This window comes from Terrapene carolina, unplaced genomic scaffold, assembly GCF_002925995.2.
Source record: "Terrapene carolina triunguis isolate 2854851 unplaced genomic scaffold, T_m_triunguis-2.0 Scaffold88, whole genome shotgun sequence".
Classification (NCBI taxonomy): Eukaryota; Metazoa; Chordata; order Testudines; family Emydidae; genus Terrapene; species Terrapene triunguis.
The window spans coordinates 40,816,761-40,835,180 of record NW_020664439.1 but is presented as its reverse complement, the minus strand read 5'-3'; the positions used below and the strand labels follow the sequence as shown (position 1 = coordinate 40,835,180).

Sequence of the window (18,420 nt, the reverse complement as noted above, 5' to 3'; positions counted from 1 at the left end):
ACAGAGGACTTAGGGATGAATGTGTTTTTTGGAGAGTTTTGGAGAAGGTATTTTGTTAGAGCTGCTCTTCAAAGAGTTGACTTTGTTCTTGTTCTGTGGGATCTGCTGTTGCTTTCTCTCTCTCTCTTTTTTTTTTTAAACATTCATTGAACTTCAAGTAAAGCTCCTTGAACATTATTAGGAAAATTGTTGGCATATCAAGAAAAGGGGCCTTTGGAAAAACACTAGTTATTTCAACACAGTGACTTTCCATTAATATTCTGCAAAAAGCCAGACATTGCTGAGTATTTGTTGGCACACTAAAAAAAAAAAATCAGTAGCACAGTAGAGTTGTTATGTGTTACAATCAAACCACATATTGCCAACCCTTTTCTTAAATTGTATGATTTTAGGTTCTTTTACTTAAATCATTTTTGTCGCTGGTAATAGCCTGTGGATAAAATTCAGCCATTTTATCCTTTGTGAGCACTTTAAACCTCTCACACTTAATATAATCCAATAAGTGAATCATTTTTCCTTTACAAACATAAAAAAAAAAATAAAAGAATTACACTGGATTTGCTAACACAGTGAGGAACATTCAGAATCAGCCATAAGCTCAAGAACATGAATAAGTGAAAGAGGCCTATTTACAAAACAAAATGACACCTCTACCCCAATATAATGCAACCCGATATAACGTGAATTCGGATATAACGTGGTAAAGCAGTGCTCCGGGGGGGGCGGGACTGCGCACTCTGGCAGATCAAAGCGAGTTCGATATAACGCGGTTTCACCTATAACGCGGTAAGATTTTTTGGCTCCCGAGGACAGCGTTATATCGGGGTAGAGGTGTATTTCCAACAAGGCCTGAAGTGAGAGAGAGGCAATTTTAGACCTTAGGGCTAAACGTGAACACTGCATACAGCTGGGCACATCACCGGCTGGTGTAAATTGTCAGAGTTCAGCGGAAGTCAGTGGAGCTGTGGCAATTGACACCAGCTGAGGATCTGCCCCAGCATTTCTAGTCTGTAGGGTTATTATAACCTATTGCCTAATAAGGCCAATTACCACCTGGATTTCTTTAATTATATATTATGCCCTGCTCCCCTACGCTTCATCTGGCTGTTTGCCTTTCATCTTGTAAGGTCTTTGGAGATGGACTGGGCCTTCTTCTGTGTTTGGAGGTTGCCTAGCATATTGTGAGTGCTAGTGAAAACAAACAATAACAATAATCACCAGTAGTTCATATGATTCAGTTTGTGACCACCCATCCTCCAGGTAGGCAAGCTTAGTTTGGATCTACTCTGACATTTCCAAAGAAGTGGGGAGCAGCACAAAGGTCCTAATGGCCCTGAGAATCAGACCACAAGATTTGAAAAGTAAGTGACTGGAAGAGTAGTCAAAAGGCAGAATGAAAGTGACTGGGAGAATGGGAAGAGACAGAATGAGGGAAACTCACTGACATGGGAGAAGAAAAGAATTGAGTCATACATAAAGAAGAAAGCTCCTGTCCTGTTCCACAGAACAGACGGATTTAAAATAACTAACATCATTCACAAGAATGAGTCCATTTACCTCCTTCATACCGCTGCCCCAAGAATCTCCTCCCCCAGTGAGTTGCTCAAAGACATCAGTGCAAATTATATTCTTTACGTCCCCTGCTAAATTACTGCTGAAGAAACGCTAAATGTCGCTGTGCTGCAAGGATCCATTAATTTATATTTTACTTCTCTTACTGCTTATGATTTAAGGAAATGGAATCCTCATTTTAGGATCCTTATACCAACTTCGTTGTCAATCTGGGATCCTAGTATAGTATTTCCAGCCCCTTAAAGGCAGTACGCCCATTCCAGATGGAGCTGTTTTTTTAAAGCAGAAATAAATGTGCAGAAGCAGGTTGGAGAGAGATAATGAAAGCAAAGGAGAAGGGGGAAGAGAAGGATGGAAAATTCCAATTTGCAGAGAAATGATGTCAGAACACTTCAGACCTCTAGCCTAAATCATTCTTCTAAATACAGTGCTGAGCGTCTCAAAAGTCATGCAGCCAAGCCATTTCCTAACCCAGCTAATGCCCAGCCCAGCAAACATGAAAAGGAGCCAAACTCGGATACTCAATTCTGAGCTTTTCAGCATTCTGGAATCCTATACAGTTCACTCAGTACCTAATAATAATGAAAAAACGGTGAAAAATTTGTTGACCGAGCAGGTGAACAGATTTTTTACTTTAAAAATGAATTGGATGCTTACAATCAAATTCTGTCCTCATATCCACTTATTCAATAGCTTGGAAAGCAACGGGGTTGTATGGGTATAGTTGAAGGCAGAATCTGGGTAGATGTAACCCCTTGATTTCAAGGAGATAGCGCTGTCGTAGCTGAAGGCAGGATTTGGCCATGACACCTTGTAGTGCAGATGGAGAGAGAGAGAGAGAGAGAGAGAGAGACTGCTGTTGTACATTGTAGCTGTAGTGTCCCTCGCTCTAATCTCCTTTAGTTCCTGGGCCTTATAAGTCCCCTTCCCCTAATGATTCCTTTGCCCCCTCAAGCTTCCTTTTCCTATTAGCTTCCTATTATTATTGATAATGAGGAGGTGCTATGAGGATCCTAAAAAGCTTCCTTTTCCCAAACTCTCCTGTCCAAACTGGAGTCTCCATAGCTGAAGAACTTCTAAGGAATATAAGGAGGAATCCGTACTTCAGTGCTTATAAGCATAGCCACAGATGTGTGTAGCAGCCTCTCCAGTGGAACAATAAGTTGTACTGGAGAAAGAGCTCAGCAATGGTGGACTTAGTTCTAAATTTAGGCTCTACACCTCCTCGGAGGAGGACCCTTGTAAGGTGTGTTGGACAGGGCTTTCTGGCAATGCTTAATTAAATGTTATACGGTAATGCATACATGCAAAGGGACAGAGGAGAGGTTGAACATACAACCTTCATTTGGCATTTGCTGGTTTTTGAGCTCTCAATTGTGCAATTTCACTATTCTATCCAGGTCAGAGCATGGGTGGGGGTACAAGGACACAGATAATACAGTTAATAGCAATAATTTCCCCTTATATAGCACCTTCTATCCCGGGATCTCAAAATGCTTTGCAACACCCGTGTCAGGTGGGTATTAATATCTGCATTTCACAGATGAGGCACAGAGCCACTCTGTCCCAGGTCACACAAGACATATGTGGCAGAGCAGAAAATAGAACCCTGTTCTCCTGTCACCTATTCTGTGCTTTACTCTTCAGATGATCCTTCTTTTCCTTACCAATTTTCACCTAACTGCAAAATCTGAAATTATTCTCCTGTTTAAATTAGCACTAATTCTAATAGAATGACACCTGCCTCTTCTTTATATTTTATACGCTAGATTGACACGTTAGCGATGGAGAAGACCTGCTAGGTTGTGTAGTTCATTTCCCTGCATAGTACCGTATGTTGTCTCATGCTTTGGCCAGTCTAGCTTTAAGTGCAGCCATACCCTCTTTTAGGAGAGTGTTCTTCAGTTTAGCAGGTTTCACTGGCAGGAAGCTTATGTGTATCCTGGATGTGTATAAATCAAGCAGACATTCACAGAATTTGTAATGTGTGGCATTCTGTAAGAACAGTTGCAAATTTAGTTTACAGAGGCTGTAGTTTTGCATCTGTTTCCTATTAATCTTCAAGCAGAGTACCTGCAGAAGCAAAAATAAAAATCCATTCCATTTTTTATGCTGCACATGTTCAGTTAGACTAGTTTCCATAAAAGTAAAATGGCTGTAACATCAAAATAAGAAAAGGTTGAATTGACTTTGCCAACATAAAAGGGAGATAAAGCTAGAGTTGCTGACCCAATGCCCTGTGTTTATTATTCCTGATAAGTGGAAATTTTTTCATCTTGAGTCATACTCTAGTGTGGTCAAGAAACATTACTGAACTGATGGCCAGTGACAGCCATGGAGCTTTGTTACAAAGCATATTTCCATAAGTGTTGCAAAAAGCCTCCTCATATTCACACGTGGAAAATTATCCCCAATAAAAGAAGATATTGTGGAAAGGCATTTTAGCCCTTTCTGTGGCTGCTCTTTTTCTGAAACAATTAAGAGCTCCAATACTTTATAATAGCACCAAAGTGACTGTGGAGGGACCACTCAGAGTAGTTTAATCTCCCTGGCCCATTCTGTTTCGTGTCCCATGTGCTGGGTAATAACATGAAAGGACTCCATGCTTGTAAAACTAGATTGGCTCTTTATTAAGAGAACTATTTACAGATGCTGCAGCTGGAGCCGTATGCTCACAGACAGGGGTCCTGCTGCCTCCTCCAAATTTCCCTCCTGCAACCTGTGCTCATCTCTCCAAGCTCCATGCAGGACACTACACATTCAGTCCTGAGTTTCTCAGTTGACACTGACAAGAAGTGCACTGTGTCGGTTTCTGTGTGTGTGATGCAAACAGTGTTCTACAAAGAACTGGACTGAGTCCACCAAACATTAATTAGTTTCAGGCAGTGCCAACATGGGTCAGGTTGCCACCAGTAGGTGAAAAGTTCTCTACCTCTTTGCAGGTCCCCTAACAGCCCCACCCCTCTACCATCACAAAGGTCTGAATACTCTTGTGGTAAAATAAACCTTATTGTGGCTTTTACTAGATGATACACTTGCCAATGTTTATCCACCACAGATCTTGACCTTCATATTAAAGGTCACCCCATGCATATGCAACATGGTCCAGCCATACACTGGAGGTTTTAACTTGTCAAATTTGCTACTGTTCGCCATCTGCAACTCCTGAGAGAATCACCTTAATGCACTTCACTGTCCATCTCTGACAGTTCCAAGCATGCTAGCTTCCGTCCCCAGTGTGGAGCAGATGCTCTCTAAAAGAATGGCTCGTGTTTTCTGTGCTTGAAGTTATTGTAGAGCTATTCCATTTTCTTTACAAACAGAAAGTCCTGCATATAGCAGAATTTCAATTAACAGAGCAATGTTAATATAAGTCACAATGGCACCTTTTGGGAGGTTTATTGTTTTGTTTTTTTAAATGTATCTGAAGGTCAGAATACACAACAACATTGGGGCAGTCATGGTTTGTGGACTTCTTCCTTCTCAGTATTCTACTCCTGTCATATGCTACCCAATTTTAGCTTTTGAAGCTCTGTAGCGCCAAGTTTTTTTGGTGCCAGCTACCTTAGCAGATTCCCACTTGTGAATTTATCTGCCTGGAAATGTTCTACAGAATTTGGTCTTTTTACAATTTAGTTTTCTCCTCAATGATGAGAACTGCAAACAGAATATTTTTAATATATTTAATTTCAAATGGTACATGGTCTGCTTATTCAATAACCCAATAAACTCAATTTTCAAACTTTGGCCTCGCCTGCCCTAAACACTGGATATTGGAGCTCTCTATGTGCTGATTTACTCATCCAAAGACCGACTAGCGAAACCCTGACATAAGCAGGGCCGGCTCCAGGCACCAGCGAAGGAAGCAGGTGCTTGGGGCAGCCAATAGAAAGGGGCGGCACTCTGTCCGGTATCGGGGCAGCACCTCCGGGTCTTCGGCGGCAATTCAGCGGCGGGTCCCTCAGTCCCTCTCTTCCTCTTTGGGCTGCCACCGAAGTGCCGCCGAAGAGGAAGAGAGGGAGTGAAGGACCCGCTGCCGAATTGCTGCAGAAGAATGAAGCGGCACGATTGAGCTGCTGCCGAAGTGCCGCCAATCGCCTCTTTTTTTTTTTTTCTTCTTTGGGCGGCCGAAAAGCTGGAGCCACCCCTGGACATAAGTGCCCACTCTTGGAAATTGGGTCTGATTCTGACACCTTGGATGACCAGACAGCAAATGTGAAAAATCGGGACGGGGGTGGGAGGGTAATAGGAACCTATATAAGAAAAAGACCCAAAAATCGGGGCTGTCCCTATAAAATCAGGACATCTGGTCACCCTAATCACACCACTCTTACTGTTGAAATTCCGTGGGCCTCATTGGAATTACTACTGATTTACACTGACGTAAGGGAGATCAGAATTAAACCTAAAACATTTATAACTCACAATTCACATCAGGAGTTCTGTGCATCACTATTTAGAATGTTTGTCAGGGACTGCATAAGGTGGTCTGGTGTCTACCCGTAAGAAAAATGGGGCAGGTGGATCCATATCTGGTGTGCCAGTAACTCTAATGAGATCAAGAAAGTTACACCAGGAATGGAACAGGCCCATTACTTTGAAGAGAGACCACAAAATTAGTCTATTATTTACTCCTCTCACCAACAGCACATACCCCATGTAAACAGAGAGCAAGTGCAGAAAAATGTGCACAAAATGATTGGTACGGGGGAATAAGACGTTCTACCCCAAAGGCAGTAGATAGTGGGCAGCTATTGCACCTACCTCCCAACATAGAGTACTGACTTTATGGACCACATTGTGTGCAGACCCACTGGCCACTTCTCCAGTATGCCCATTCCCCTGTTAGAGAAAGCCACAGCAGAACTCTGCTCCTTGGTATGTCTGCCAGCTCTCCATTCCTGGTCCTTTCCCCCCCCCATCACTAATGAAATGCAGGTTTGGAAATTTCTGGGGAAAAAAATAAGATTTTCCAACTAGCTCAACATGGGAGGTTGGTGCAAAAGTGGAAGCAGAAGCCAGATGTCCTGGGTCCTTATCCTTTGCCTTAATACTGCAGCAGCCATTGAGATCCCAGCCCAGCCCTGGGTCACCATAAAGCAGGGGTCGGCAACCTTTCAGAAATTGTGTGCCGAGTCTTCATTTATTCACTCTGATTTAAGGTGTCGCGTGCCAGTCATACATTTTAACGTTTTTAGAAGGTCTCTTTCTATAAGTCTATAATATATAACTAAACTACTGTTGTATGTAAAGTAAATAAGGTTTTTAAAATGTTTAAGAAGCTTCATTTAAAATTAAATTAAAATGCAGAGGCCCCCGGACCAGTGGCCAGGACCCGGGCAGTGTGAGTACCACTGAAAATCAGCTCGCGTGCCGCCTTCGGCATGCGTGCCATAGGTTGCCTACCCCTGCCATAGAGGATAATGGGGAGAGGACTACAACCCCCAGGTATCTGGTCATTGACAGCTAAATCTTAAACTCAATCCAGATGCCAAAGGCATCCAGTGCAGAGCATGAAACAGCGGTTAGGCAGAATCCCTACTGCCCACTTCTAACAGCAATTGTGCCATCTTGTTCTACACTAACAGCAGGTGTTGGTTCAGTGTTCGGTAGCCCAATACAGATTTCATTGCAGTAAACTAACCTCGCTGGCACAAAGACATATGAAGAATATACACACAGTTGGACCAGACTGGAATCTCAAATGCATGTCATGATTCCAGTTTTTTTTTTAAAATCCTTCTGAACATGTAGTCACAAGCGCAGGAATAGATTTAAGGGAGGCAAAGAAACATTCCACACATAAGATTAGAATCTGATCCTTTGTCAGTATCCTTCTCCAAAAAGAAAAAAATATTTAGGTACTGAGACTGTGCATTAAGAATATGGCAAAGTGCTGCTTCTGGAGATGAATTCTGTACATTTGCTTATAGGTATACTTCTGATTAGGTTACTTCATCACAACAATGCCCGTACAGCACTTACTGATACAACACATTTTGTCAGGTTCAAACCCGAATTTCAAAGGAGTGAAGTTACACCAGGGATGAATCTGGTTCATTGTAATTGAATATCACCAAGTACAACCATCAGAAATATAATCATGTAAATTAATGCAGTTGGGACCATGGGCAGACAAATAGCTAATGAGTTTTAACCTTAGGCAAGTGTGGGGGTAAGGGATTAGCGGAGTCAGAGAGCAATTTCTATTTGGCAAGGCTAAAGGTCACCATGTGGTTTTCCTTGCAGTGGCTTAACATAGTTCTTTGCACTGTGCCTTTTGTACAAAAGCATAATTAGAATTATTTTAATAAAAGAATAGTTGTAGAGGACATTACTAATGTGCTTCCTGTGGGATAGATTGGAGAGAAGAGTGTGCTAGGGATGTCAAAAACAACAATCATCCGTTCAGCTCAGCCTATGCAGTCACGGTAACAATAGTAAACCAAGCTCTGGAACGTGCAAGGAGAGAGAGATGTTTTCTAATGTGTTGTTAAGACACACAAAGAATAATCTATTTAAAATTAGGGTGGCATATGCTGTAGGCAGGACTAGCGGAAAGGGTCTTCAGGGGAAGAACAATGAAGGGAGGAGGAGAATTAAAGTATGCAGGATGATCAGGCAATAGAGATTGTACCTGTTGAACATAAAACATGGGGACAGGATGTTGATATTAAAGATACCCCAAACCTAATCCTACAATCCAAATTCCCCCCCCCCCCCAACTTTGGGAAAGTTCACATCTGGATCCAAAAATCCATGACTGGTCACTGAACCCAATTCACCATTGCAGTCCTCCAGTTTCACACATTGGTGACTCAAGTCCATTATCTGTAGAGCTGGAAGAACACCCCAGAGCTTATTCCCCCAGCCTTTGGGAAAGCCTAGACCTGGATTTAGGTCTGAGCCCTGCATTTCGGAGTCATCTCTTATTATAACTGAAGTCTTCAAGGTACTCAAGGTTTAGAGAAAATCAATACAAAGGAGGTATTTGTACTAGTGATCCTAAACCTCAGGACACAGCCTGACAGACAGATACAGCAAGTGCAGAGAAAACAGGTACAACTTTCTCCTGCAGAGGATAGTGAATTAAATGCACCTCCATTATGAAAGAACAATAGTAGAAGCAAACAAAATAGCAGCCAAATACTCCTTCTGTAGCCTAACTTTCACACTTTTCCTCTTCAAGATGTCTCCCTGCTCTCTTTGTAGTCCCCACCCAAAATCCAAGAACTGTCTAAAAATCCTCTTCTGCCCATTCTGAATCACTTAGATAAGAGTGAGAAAACTGCAGATTGTGAGGTTTGTATATCTGTCCCATGCATTTCCTGTGTGCCAACCAATCCCACATCCTTTTATCATCATAAGGAAAGTCATCTCCACATATATTTACAACTCAGACCTCTCACGCACTGATTTTTCATTGTAAAAGACTTGCAGACAGAGGCAGGGGTGTACTGTGTATTTTGGGTCTCTTTTTAAAAAAATGTATGTAGTGGTATGTTAGCCATGTCGGTCCCAGGATATTAGAGAGACAAGTTGGGGCAGGTAATATTGTTTATTGGACAAGATAAAAGATAATATATCACCTTGTCTCTTTTAAATTAATGTCTATTTGAAAAATAAAATAAAATACAAATTCAGTTGAATGTCTCTTCAAGTAGATTGTAATTTACAGAAATGGCTACAGTGAGATTACATGATAATTTCAGGGAACATGGCATACATTCAGAAAATGAAGCTTTCAGACAATCAAGGGGATTGTCAGTGTAACTAACAGGCACCAGAGAATGTGACCCTGTTTTAGATAACGGGGAGTTTGGGGTGATAACACAAGGGGTTCAGGTAATAGAGGCTGAACTGTACAGGATCCAGTTCTCAACCATAAACTTTCAACTACTTAAACGAAGTATTAATCATGTTGAATACAGTCCATTCAAAAATGAAATGGTACCTGTGGGACAGCTCTCCTTATTAGGAATTCCAACAGCTACATTTCTGTCTTGCAGAATGAAGCAAAATGAACTTGCGGGGGGGGGGGGGAGAGAGAGGAAGGGGAGATGTGAAGATAGCTTATTCGAGGCACAAGCTTTTAATGTTACACAGTCTTTTTAACCATTCTGAAGTTCATTTTCTCTGAAGCTTCAAGGGACTATTTTGGATCTTTCACAACCAAAGCTGGGATTGTTCATCATGTCTAAATCCCGAGTGAAAAGGAAACTCTAGGGAATGAGATGTTACTTTGCTCCGCTGAAGCAGTGGACACTGCTAAAGCTGTGTCCAGTGTTGGTGGGGATTCACATAGGGAAACACACAGCATCGCACCAGATGAAGGTCACTTTCAACACTAGTGAAGAAAGAAAGAGAAGGAACTTGAAAGTTTGTGACAAAGCATGTCATCCTTTCTTATTTATTCTTTATTTCTTTAAGGCACGATCAACCAAAGAGCAGCGTTGGGGAGGTTCACTCCTCTCCAGAAATCATTCCTTGGAGGAGGAATTTGAAAGAGCAAAGGCAGCTGTTGAGGTATCATTTTATTTTCTGCTGTATCTTGGCATAAGGCTGACATTCACCTATGAAACAAACCTGTTCCTGTAATGGGCCAATGCATTCCAAATTCAATCCATAGCACAATTAAAGGAACACCTTAGAATTCGATTACTCAAGGCAGAGGAGAGATACATTTCATGAAATTACTCATTTAAAGTACCATTATCTGCCTTGGGAAAATAAAAGCTTAGCTATACATGGAGATGGGCCTGAATCACAACTCACAATCCAAATTGTCTCTCCCCATAATGGGCCAAGAAAAACTCCCGTGGATTTAAACACTTCAAAAACTTGTGAGTATGAAAATGAAATGCAGATTTTCCCCAGGGATCGGGTATTTGCAACTTACATGCATGTTCAGTCCATTATAGGCAGGTCTGTGCTATGAATTCACATCCAAACCTAGACCAGATCCAGGGTTAGAATCTGGTGGAGTTTGTTCAGAGCCATCTCTGTACAGAAGGATAACTTGCTGCTAGACACTGAATGGGTAATTATATGTACACCTCTACCCCGATATAACGCTGTCCCCGGGAGCCAAAAAAATCTTACTGTGTTATAGGTGAAACCGCGTTATATCGAACTTGCTTTGATCCACCAGAGTGCGCAGCCCCGCCCCTCCGGAGCACTGCTTACCGCGTTATATCCGACTTAGTGTTATATCGGGTCACGTTATATCGGGGTAGAGATGTACTTACAACAGTAACCCTGTACTAAAGCAAGTTAATAAAAATCCGTGATTGCACTTTAACATGTAGAGGATTCTCTGTTTTCTCCAGGGTGGTTTTACTAATGGCTTCAGTCCAGAAAACTGCAGGCAAGTGATGTGCAAGTTTCCTCAATGTACCTCAGTCCTGTCCTGTAACATCTTTGCCTTTCCAGTGCTGACCAGGAACACTTGACTAATGCAGTCCTGAGCCTTGTTGGACAAAGACAGCTCTTTACCAAATGACGTGTTTTGTGATATGAACCAAAAAGGATTTGGATGGTATCATTGATTCCTAAGCTTTAAACCTCTCAACGGGCTCCCTCAACAGCCTTTCAAACCCCTACAGCCATGATCCATCATTCCTCTGGGACAAAGCCCAGGATGAAATGTGTGAGAGCCATAGATAAAGTGATCTTGGTTGAGGAAGTCTGGCTGTGAAGCAAGCTTCCAGAGACTGAAATCACCTCTGCAAACACATCTGAACTTTGGGGATGTTTGGATCCAGATAGGTCCCAATTCTGCTCTCACACCTGTCTTATGCCTGTGTAATTCCAGTGACTTCAGTGGAGTTATTCTGGGTTTACATTGGTTTACGTGAGAACAGAATCAGGCCTTATGGCTGAGCCTGGTCTCTAACTAGAAATGGAGCTCCTCATACACAGATACATTTCATTGGTGCTGTTTATTGTTTATAATAGGATATGGCAATTTGTTTCACAGTGTTTTAATGCATATAGGAAAAATCCTTGCCTCAGCTTACAAGACTAGATAAACAGAAAGAATTAACTAGAGTTCAGTTAATATATTGAGATATACCTATCTCATAGAGCTGGAAGGGAAAGGTCATTAAGTCCACCCCCCTGCCTTCACTAGCAGGACCAAGTACTGATTTTTGCCCCCGCTCCCTAAGTGACCCCCTCAAGGATTGAACTCACAACCCTGGATTTAGCAGGCCAATGCTCAAACCACTGAGCTATCCCTCCCCCGCTAAGAATATGGAGATGCTACAAACCATACACTGAATGCATTTCTCTTTTACCCCCTAAACCCATTGATTCTTTATTCCTGATCAAAGATTGTTTATCAAGAACTGTTGGTCATGCATGAAAGGTTTTCCGTGCATTCCACATCATGCAAGAGGTGTTTTCGAACCTCACCTGCTCAAAATTCTCTCTATATTTTCAGTCACTTCATGAGCACAAGGTGGGACACTTATGCTGTAGTCAGTGAGTTAGCAGCGTGGAATTGGATGATAGAGTGCTCAGTGATGCCATCAGTGTTAAAGTCACTGTTGTAAAGTCAGTGTTCTGGCTAACAGTGGCACTGCTCTTGCAACTGGTAGGAGCTAAGCATGGTGACATTCAGCATAAAGACCAAGAGGAATGGGCTGAGGCAAATAAATTGCAAGACACTACTTGCAACACTACTGAAATAGATTACAAGATACAGAGAGGAATATATTGTAAAATGCACCTGCATATTAACAAGGTCATTCTGAGGCAACAAGGACAGATTATTAAAATGCCTTAATGTATTCTGGAAAACAGGTATTAAAAGGGAATCTAATTAAAAGACTCTAACTGTGTAACTGGCAAAGTAACTTTTTCTGTTTAATATACCAAGTTGGACCAGGTGTTTAAAATGTAAAGGAAAATATGCTTCAGGACCTTACCAGGCACATTTTCATCTGAAGAGTTTTTTTAAAAGGTTGAATTGCCATTCTGACCAGAACAAAGCAATAAGGAAGCTAGAGTGGTTGAGAATCGTTTTCCAGCCCAGCTCAGAAACATTAGCACATTTATAGGGCAAAGCTAGACACTGTCCAAAAATTCATTTTTTATGCTCTTGGTGTTTCTATAATACTTTTCAAGTGAGAAAGCTTGAAATGGTGAGATTAGTTACAGAACTGATCATGGAGGGAAAGCAAATTTCAGGATCTTTGTTACCTTTGTGAAAAGGATTTAATTAGTAATCTAGAGAGTGAAGATGCCAAACCATCTCCTACCCCTGGATCCCCTTGGGAATCATCTCAGGTTGTCCAACCTTGCGATGAAATTAGGTCTGTGAGGTAATTTCTTCTTAAAGAGGCGTAAAGAGAATCATACCCTCAGAGAATCTTTAGATACTAAAAGATTGGAGTGAATTACCTTTATAGAGATGTTAGGGATACGCTTGCAGTAACTTGGGTGCTTGCAGGCTTGGCTACTTTTCCTGTGTCTTTGGAAATTAGATTTGAATCTAATCTGAAACCGAAGCCTTCCATTAGGGTGACCAGGTGTCCTGTTTTCGACCAGAACACCTGGTTGAAAAGGGACCCTGTCAATTCCGGTCAGCACTGCCGACCAGGCCATTAAAAGTTCGGTCGGTGGTGCTGCGGCACTAAGGTAGGCTAGTCCCTACCTGTCCTGGCTGGCACCGCACTGTGCCCCGGAAGTGGGCAGCTGGTCTAGCTTCTAGGCAGGGGGTCCCCGCGCGCTGCCCCTGCCCCGAGCACCGGCTCTGCACTCCTGGCCAATGGGCAGCGCCTGTGGGCAAGAGTGGCGCGTAGAGCCTCCTAGCCCCCCTGCCTAGTACCCGGACCTGTTGGCTGCTTCCGGGGCATGTGCAGCGTAGTGCCAGGACATGCAGGCAGCCTGCCTTAGCCCCCGTGTTGCGCCACTGACCAGGAACCACCCAAGGTAAGCCCACACCCTAAGCCCCTGCCCCATCCCTGAGTCCCCCCCAACCCAGAGCACCCTCCTGCACCCCAAGCCCCTCATCCCCAGCCCCACCCCAGAGCCTGCACCCCCCCCAGCCCACAGCCTCACCCCTTCCCACACCCCAACCTCCTGCCCCAGCTCAGAGCCCCCTCCCACACCCTGAGCCCCTCATCCCCGGCCCCACCCTGGAGCCCACACCCCCAGGTAGAGCCCTCCCACACCCAAACCCCCTGCCCTAGCCCATTGAAAGTGAGTGAGGGTGGGGGAGAGTGAGCCACTCAGGGAGGTGGAATGTAGTGAGCGGGGGCGGGGCCTTGGGAAGAGGCAGGGCTAGGGTGTTCGGTTTTGTGCGACTAGAAAGTTGGCAACCCTACTTTCCATCCTTCCAAAAAAATTACCATGGAAATTAAAGAGTTTAAGAAGGGGGTGGAGGGGTTAGAGACGGCCCAGGTCTGTGGGGTTGCTGTCCTCTCTGAAGGAATGGAGGGCCAGGGAAGAGATGGGGGTCAGAGAGGACCCAGGTCTGTGGGGATCTCTGGCCTCCCTTTTGCGGGGGCTTTGCCCCGTGTGCAGCCAGGGGGCTGCTCCTATTCCTGCCTCTCCCAGAGCTCAGACCACGCTACTACACATACAGGTTCTTGGCCTGGTAGGTCACTTCAGGCCCAGCGCAATGATGTCAGTGGTGGCAATGGTGGGATCTGGGCCAGGCTGGGGCAGGCAAGTTGCTTCTCACACTATTGTTGGCAGTTTCCAAATCTGAGTGGCACTGCAACTCCACAGCCAGGTTGCAACACCACTCACTCAAATTTGGCCTGGCCACCCCTCTATCATTTTGGGGGCCCTCTCAAAACAGTGGGCCCGAGGCAAATTCCCACCATCAGGCGGCTTTATGTATTTGCAGGTTGTTACAATGGCAGTTTTATCGTCCAGTATGATTTATCCCAACCGGCTAACAAAGTGAATCCAGGAAAGTGCAAACATTTACAGCTTGTGAGAAACTTCTCAGAACTGAAAAGCAACACTGAGGCTATGGCATAGCACATTCACTAGTTTACAGTAGGGTAGACATTAGGTCACGTGTCATATTGCTTCACAAGCTTAAAGAGAACATTCAAATTGTGCACCTTGGTATCATTCTGTTTGCATCAGTGTTACATTAGCATATTCCAGTGCAACATGGCAGTGACGAGGCATCGAAAATTAGTTAGTAGTCGCAAAACACTATGTCTGTGGAGTACCAATATGTGACATCATAACAACATGTGACACTCACGCAGGATGTGGGATCACTTTGAAAATAAGCCTGAGTCTGGAAATATTAAGTCCGGTGGTAACTTTATGCCCTATCCCACAATTCATAGCCACAAAGGGACTATAATAAAGATTGATGAGAACGACAGAACTGGCGGCTTTAGATCATTTCCATAGACTTTAATTCCTTAGTCCCTCCTTTCCCCTACTTCCTACTATGCATTCCCAGTTGAGAATGAGTGGGTATCCTTTGGGGAAACACCCTCATTTAAACCGAATGGGTACCATTCTCAAAAGCACCTATCTAACTCAGGCTCCTGAGAGCTTGTCTACACTTAAAATGTTACAGCAGTGCAGCTTCAACACTGCTGTAATGCTTCAGTGTAGCCTACTTACGATGATGGGAGGGGTTCTCACATCAGCATAGATAATACACCTCCCTAAGAGGCAGTAGATAGGTTGGCAGAACAATTCCTCCGTCGACTTAGCACTGGCTACATGGGGACTTAGGTTGCCTTAACTATGTTGTTCAGGGGTGGGGATGCGGATTTTTCACCTCTGAGCCATGTATCTGGATCGATGTCAGTTTCTAGGTTAGATCAGTCCTAAATCTCAGTGAAAGGTAACGGGACTTAGGCTCCTAAGGGCCAGTTTTACAAAGATATTTAGTCACCTAAAGATGCAGATAGGCACCTACTGGGATTTTCAAAAGCACCTGAACAGGTTAGACTCCTAACTGCAATTGATTTCAATAGCACTTAGGCACCTCACCTGCTTAGGCACTTTTGAAAATCCCATTAGGTGCCTATTTGTATCTATAGGTGCCTAAATACTTTTGAAAATCTGGCCCTACGTGCCTAAATCACTTTTGAAAATGGGATTTAGGAGCCTAAAATATTTAGGTACTTTTGAAAATTTTACCTAATATTCCGTGTAAATGCCTGGTGGGAATCCTATATTTGCCTTTATTTAAATTAATAGCTGTAGGTTTTACTAAAAAGACAGACACCTCCCTTTTTCTTTCAGCAAACTATCAAGCTAAGATGACCATCTGATAATTATTTTTGTGCCTTTAAAGAAAAAAAAATCTCATAGTATTTTGAAGCAGTAATTTTTTTAAAAAAAGCAAACCCACTTCATTTTTTTTTAAGCACTGGTCAAGAAGAATCTTCACAAATCGATTTCATTCTGATTAGCTATTTCTTCAGGCAGAGCAGTACAGTCAAAATTCTTATCTCAGAAAGCATGAAAGGTTAACAGAGGCAAGTTTAGACATCTGTCAATAAGCAGGCTTCTTTCAGGGTTTTGGGTGGGGGTTTTTTTTGGTAATTATACATCAGGAAATAGAGAACCAGAGGAATATTTTTGCTGTCAGTTAATTTAACTGTTTCAGTGTTTGTGCAGTAATTTTTTTTAGAATTAACAGCAATAATAATAGCCTCTTAGATGGAATACCATGTACATGTAAAGAGCCAAATGATAAAATACATACTTCATGATTTTTTGTAACTCTACATAAATGCTCCAAATGGTTTGAGAATGTTAATGTAGTAACACATCACCCGTGATATTACTATGAAAGCTTCTGTTCATCTTTCATACAAAGATCTTCCCCAGCATTAATTAACTCTGGCAATGCCCCTGTGAGATAGGTGTTGTGTCTCCCATTTCATGGGGTAACAGACAGAAAGGTTAAGTGACGTGCATGAGATCACACAGCAAGTCAGTAGCAGGGAATGGAACTAAGCCCAGGAGCCCTGATGTTAGGGGTGAGATTTTCAAAAGCACTTAGCATTAGCCTTGGGGTATGTCTACACTGCAAAAAGTCAGTGCATTCTTAGTTCAAGTTAGCTAACCCCCATTAGCAAACTTGGGTTAAAATATCAGTGAAGATGTGGCAACTCGGCTTGAGTTCAACTCCATGCTTGAACTGCAGCTGCTAATCCAAGTTAAAAGCCAAGTTAGCATGTCTTCACTGCTATTTTAATGTGAGTTAGCCAACCTGAAGTAAGAACACAACTATTTTGGCAGTGTAGACATACCCTAACTCTGCTCCCATTGACATCAATAGGAGCAGAGTTAATTCAATGCTGAGTGCTTTTGAAACCGCTATCCCTAGAACACCTATTAAATATTGATCCACTTCATTAGAGTCGAGTCACTGCCAGTGAACGGTGTTTCTCAGGGTTCAGCATGTCACCCAGCAGTGCCCTAAACTGTAATGCATGGCATAACAACAGTGTGTTGGCTATGTAGCTGTAAACTGGCTAGGGTGCTTTTAGTATAGAGAATGTTTAAAAAAATGAATTTAAGTAGATTAGAGTGGTTTTGAACAGCTATAGCTATGAAAAAAAATCTACATTTAGAAAGTATCCACACTATTTGATTCCTGTTGAGCAGCAGATCTTTACATGTCCTGAGCAATAAGTGATTTTGCAACATGGTGTGATTAGCAGCATGGATTTAACATTTCCAGGATGCTGCAGAACTGTTCCAAATACAATTTTCCTCTTGCCAGTGGACCTCTCTCATGCTGTAGATCAGTGGTTCTCAGCCAGGGATACGCAAACCTGCGTGGGTACGCAGAGGTCTTCCAAGGGTACATCAACTCATCTAGATATTTACCTAGTTTTACAACAGGCTACATAAAAAAGCACTAGCAAAGTCAGTACAAACTAAAATTTCATACCGACAAAGACTTGTTTATACTGCTCTATATACTATACACTGAAATGTAAGTACAATATTTATATTCCAATTGATTTATTTTATAATTGTAATGGTAAAAATGAGAACGTCAGCAATTTTTCAGTACTACTGTGCTGTAACACTTTTGTAGTTTTATATCTGATTTTAAAGCAAGTCGTTTTTAAGTGAGGTGAAACTTAGGGTACACAAGACAAATCAGACTCCTGAAAGAGGTACAGTAGCCTGAAAAGGTTGAGAGCCATTGCTGTAGATATCCAAAGGAGTGCAAGCATCTTTATATAATCCCCTTGACATTTTAATGACTTCAGGCAAGCACCTGTGATGTCATTGTAATGCAGATGAAAAAGTGCGTGGTACATTTCTTCACCGTCATTTCTTGCCGTTGATATTATTAACAGTCAGATCTATTGCAGTGTCATGGCCAGCTTCCCGCGTACGCAGTACCTGATAAAATGAGCCTGGGCCATATATTTGGTATTGCCATGCCCTGCTTGCCCTGAAACATTGTTTCTTTGTAAAGGATCAAGCAAGGGGAAGCCAAAACAAAACAAAGATGTCTCCTTTAAGAAGGTCTCTGGGAAAGAGCAGTCTTCAGGTTCCTAAGGGCCTTACCTCAGGGCCCCAGTTCAGAGCTCCCCAAATTTAGTGTCAGCAAATAAAGTCTCTGGATCCAAACAGGCTAGTCCCCTGGAGCCTGAGAGAGACCACAGTTTGCCTGGCTTCTAGGGCCCTCACTCCTGCTCACCTCCTTCCTGTTGAAACAGCCCCGCCCCAGGGCAGGCTGGGGGATCCTTGAATACACAGGAGCGTACTTCAGCTGCCAACTTCAGACTGCTCCTTCAAGGGGTAGTATACCCCGCCACACACTTCTTCTCATGCACCCATTTACTGGCACCATCGTAGGCCTGGGGACTTATTTGTTTGTCTGGT

The 18,420-nt window shown here is 42.9% G+C and overlaps 1 protein-coding gene across 1 annotated transcript in view; it reads left to right on the top strand.

The window, feature by feature from the left end:
- PEX5L (peroxisomal biogenesis factor 5 like) overlaps window positions 1-18,420 on the top strand; it is a 129,437-nt gene that overhangs the window by 91,301 nt on the left and 19,716 nt on the right. The window contains exon 7 of the mRNA XM_026649979.1: window positions 10,003-10,098. Coding sequence (XP_026505764.1) covers window positions 10,003-10,098 — 96 coding nt within the window. The remainder of the gene's footprint in view (window positions 1-10,002; window positions 10,099-18,420) is intronic.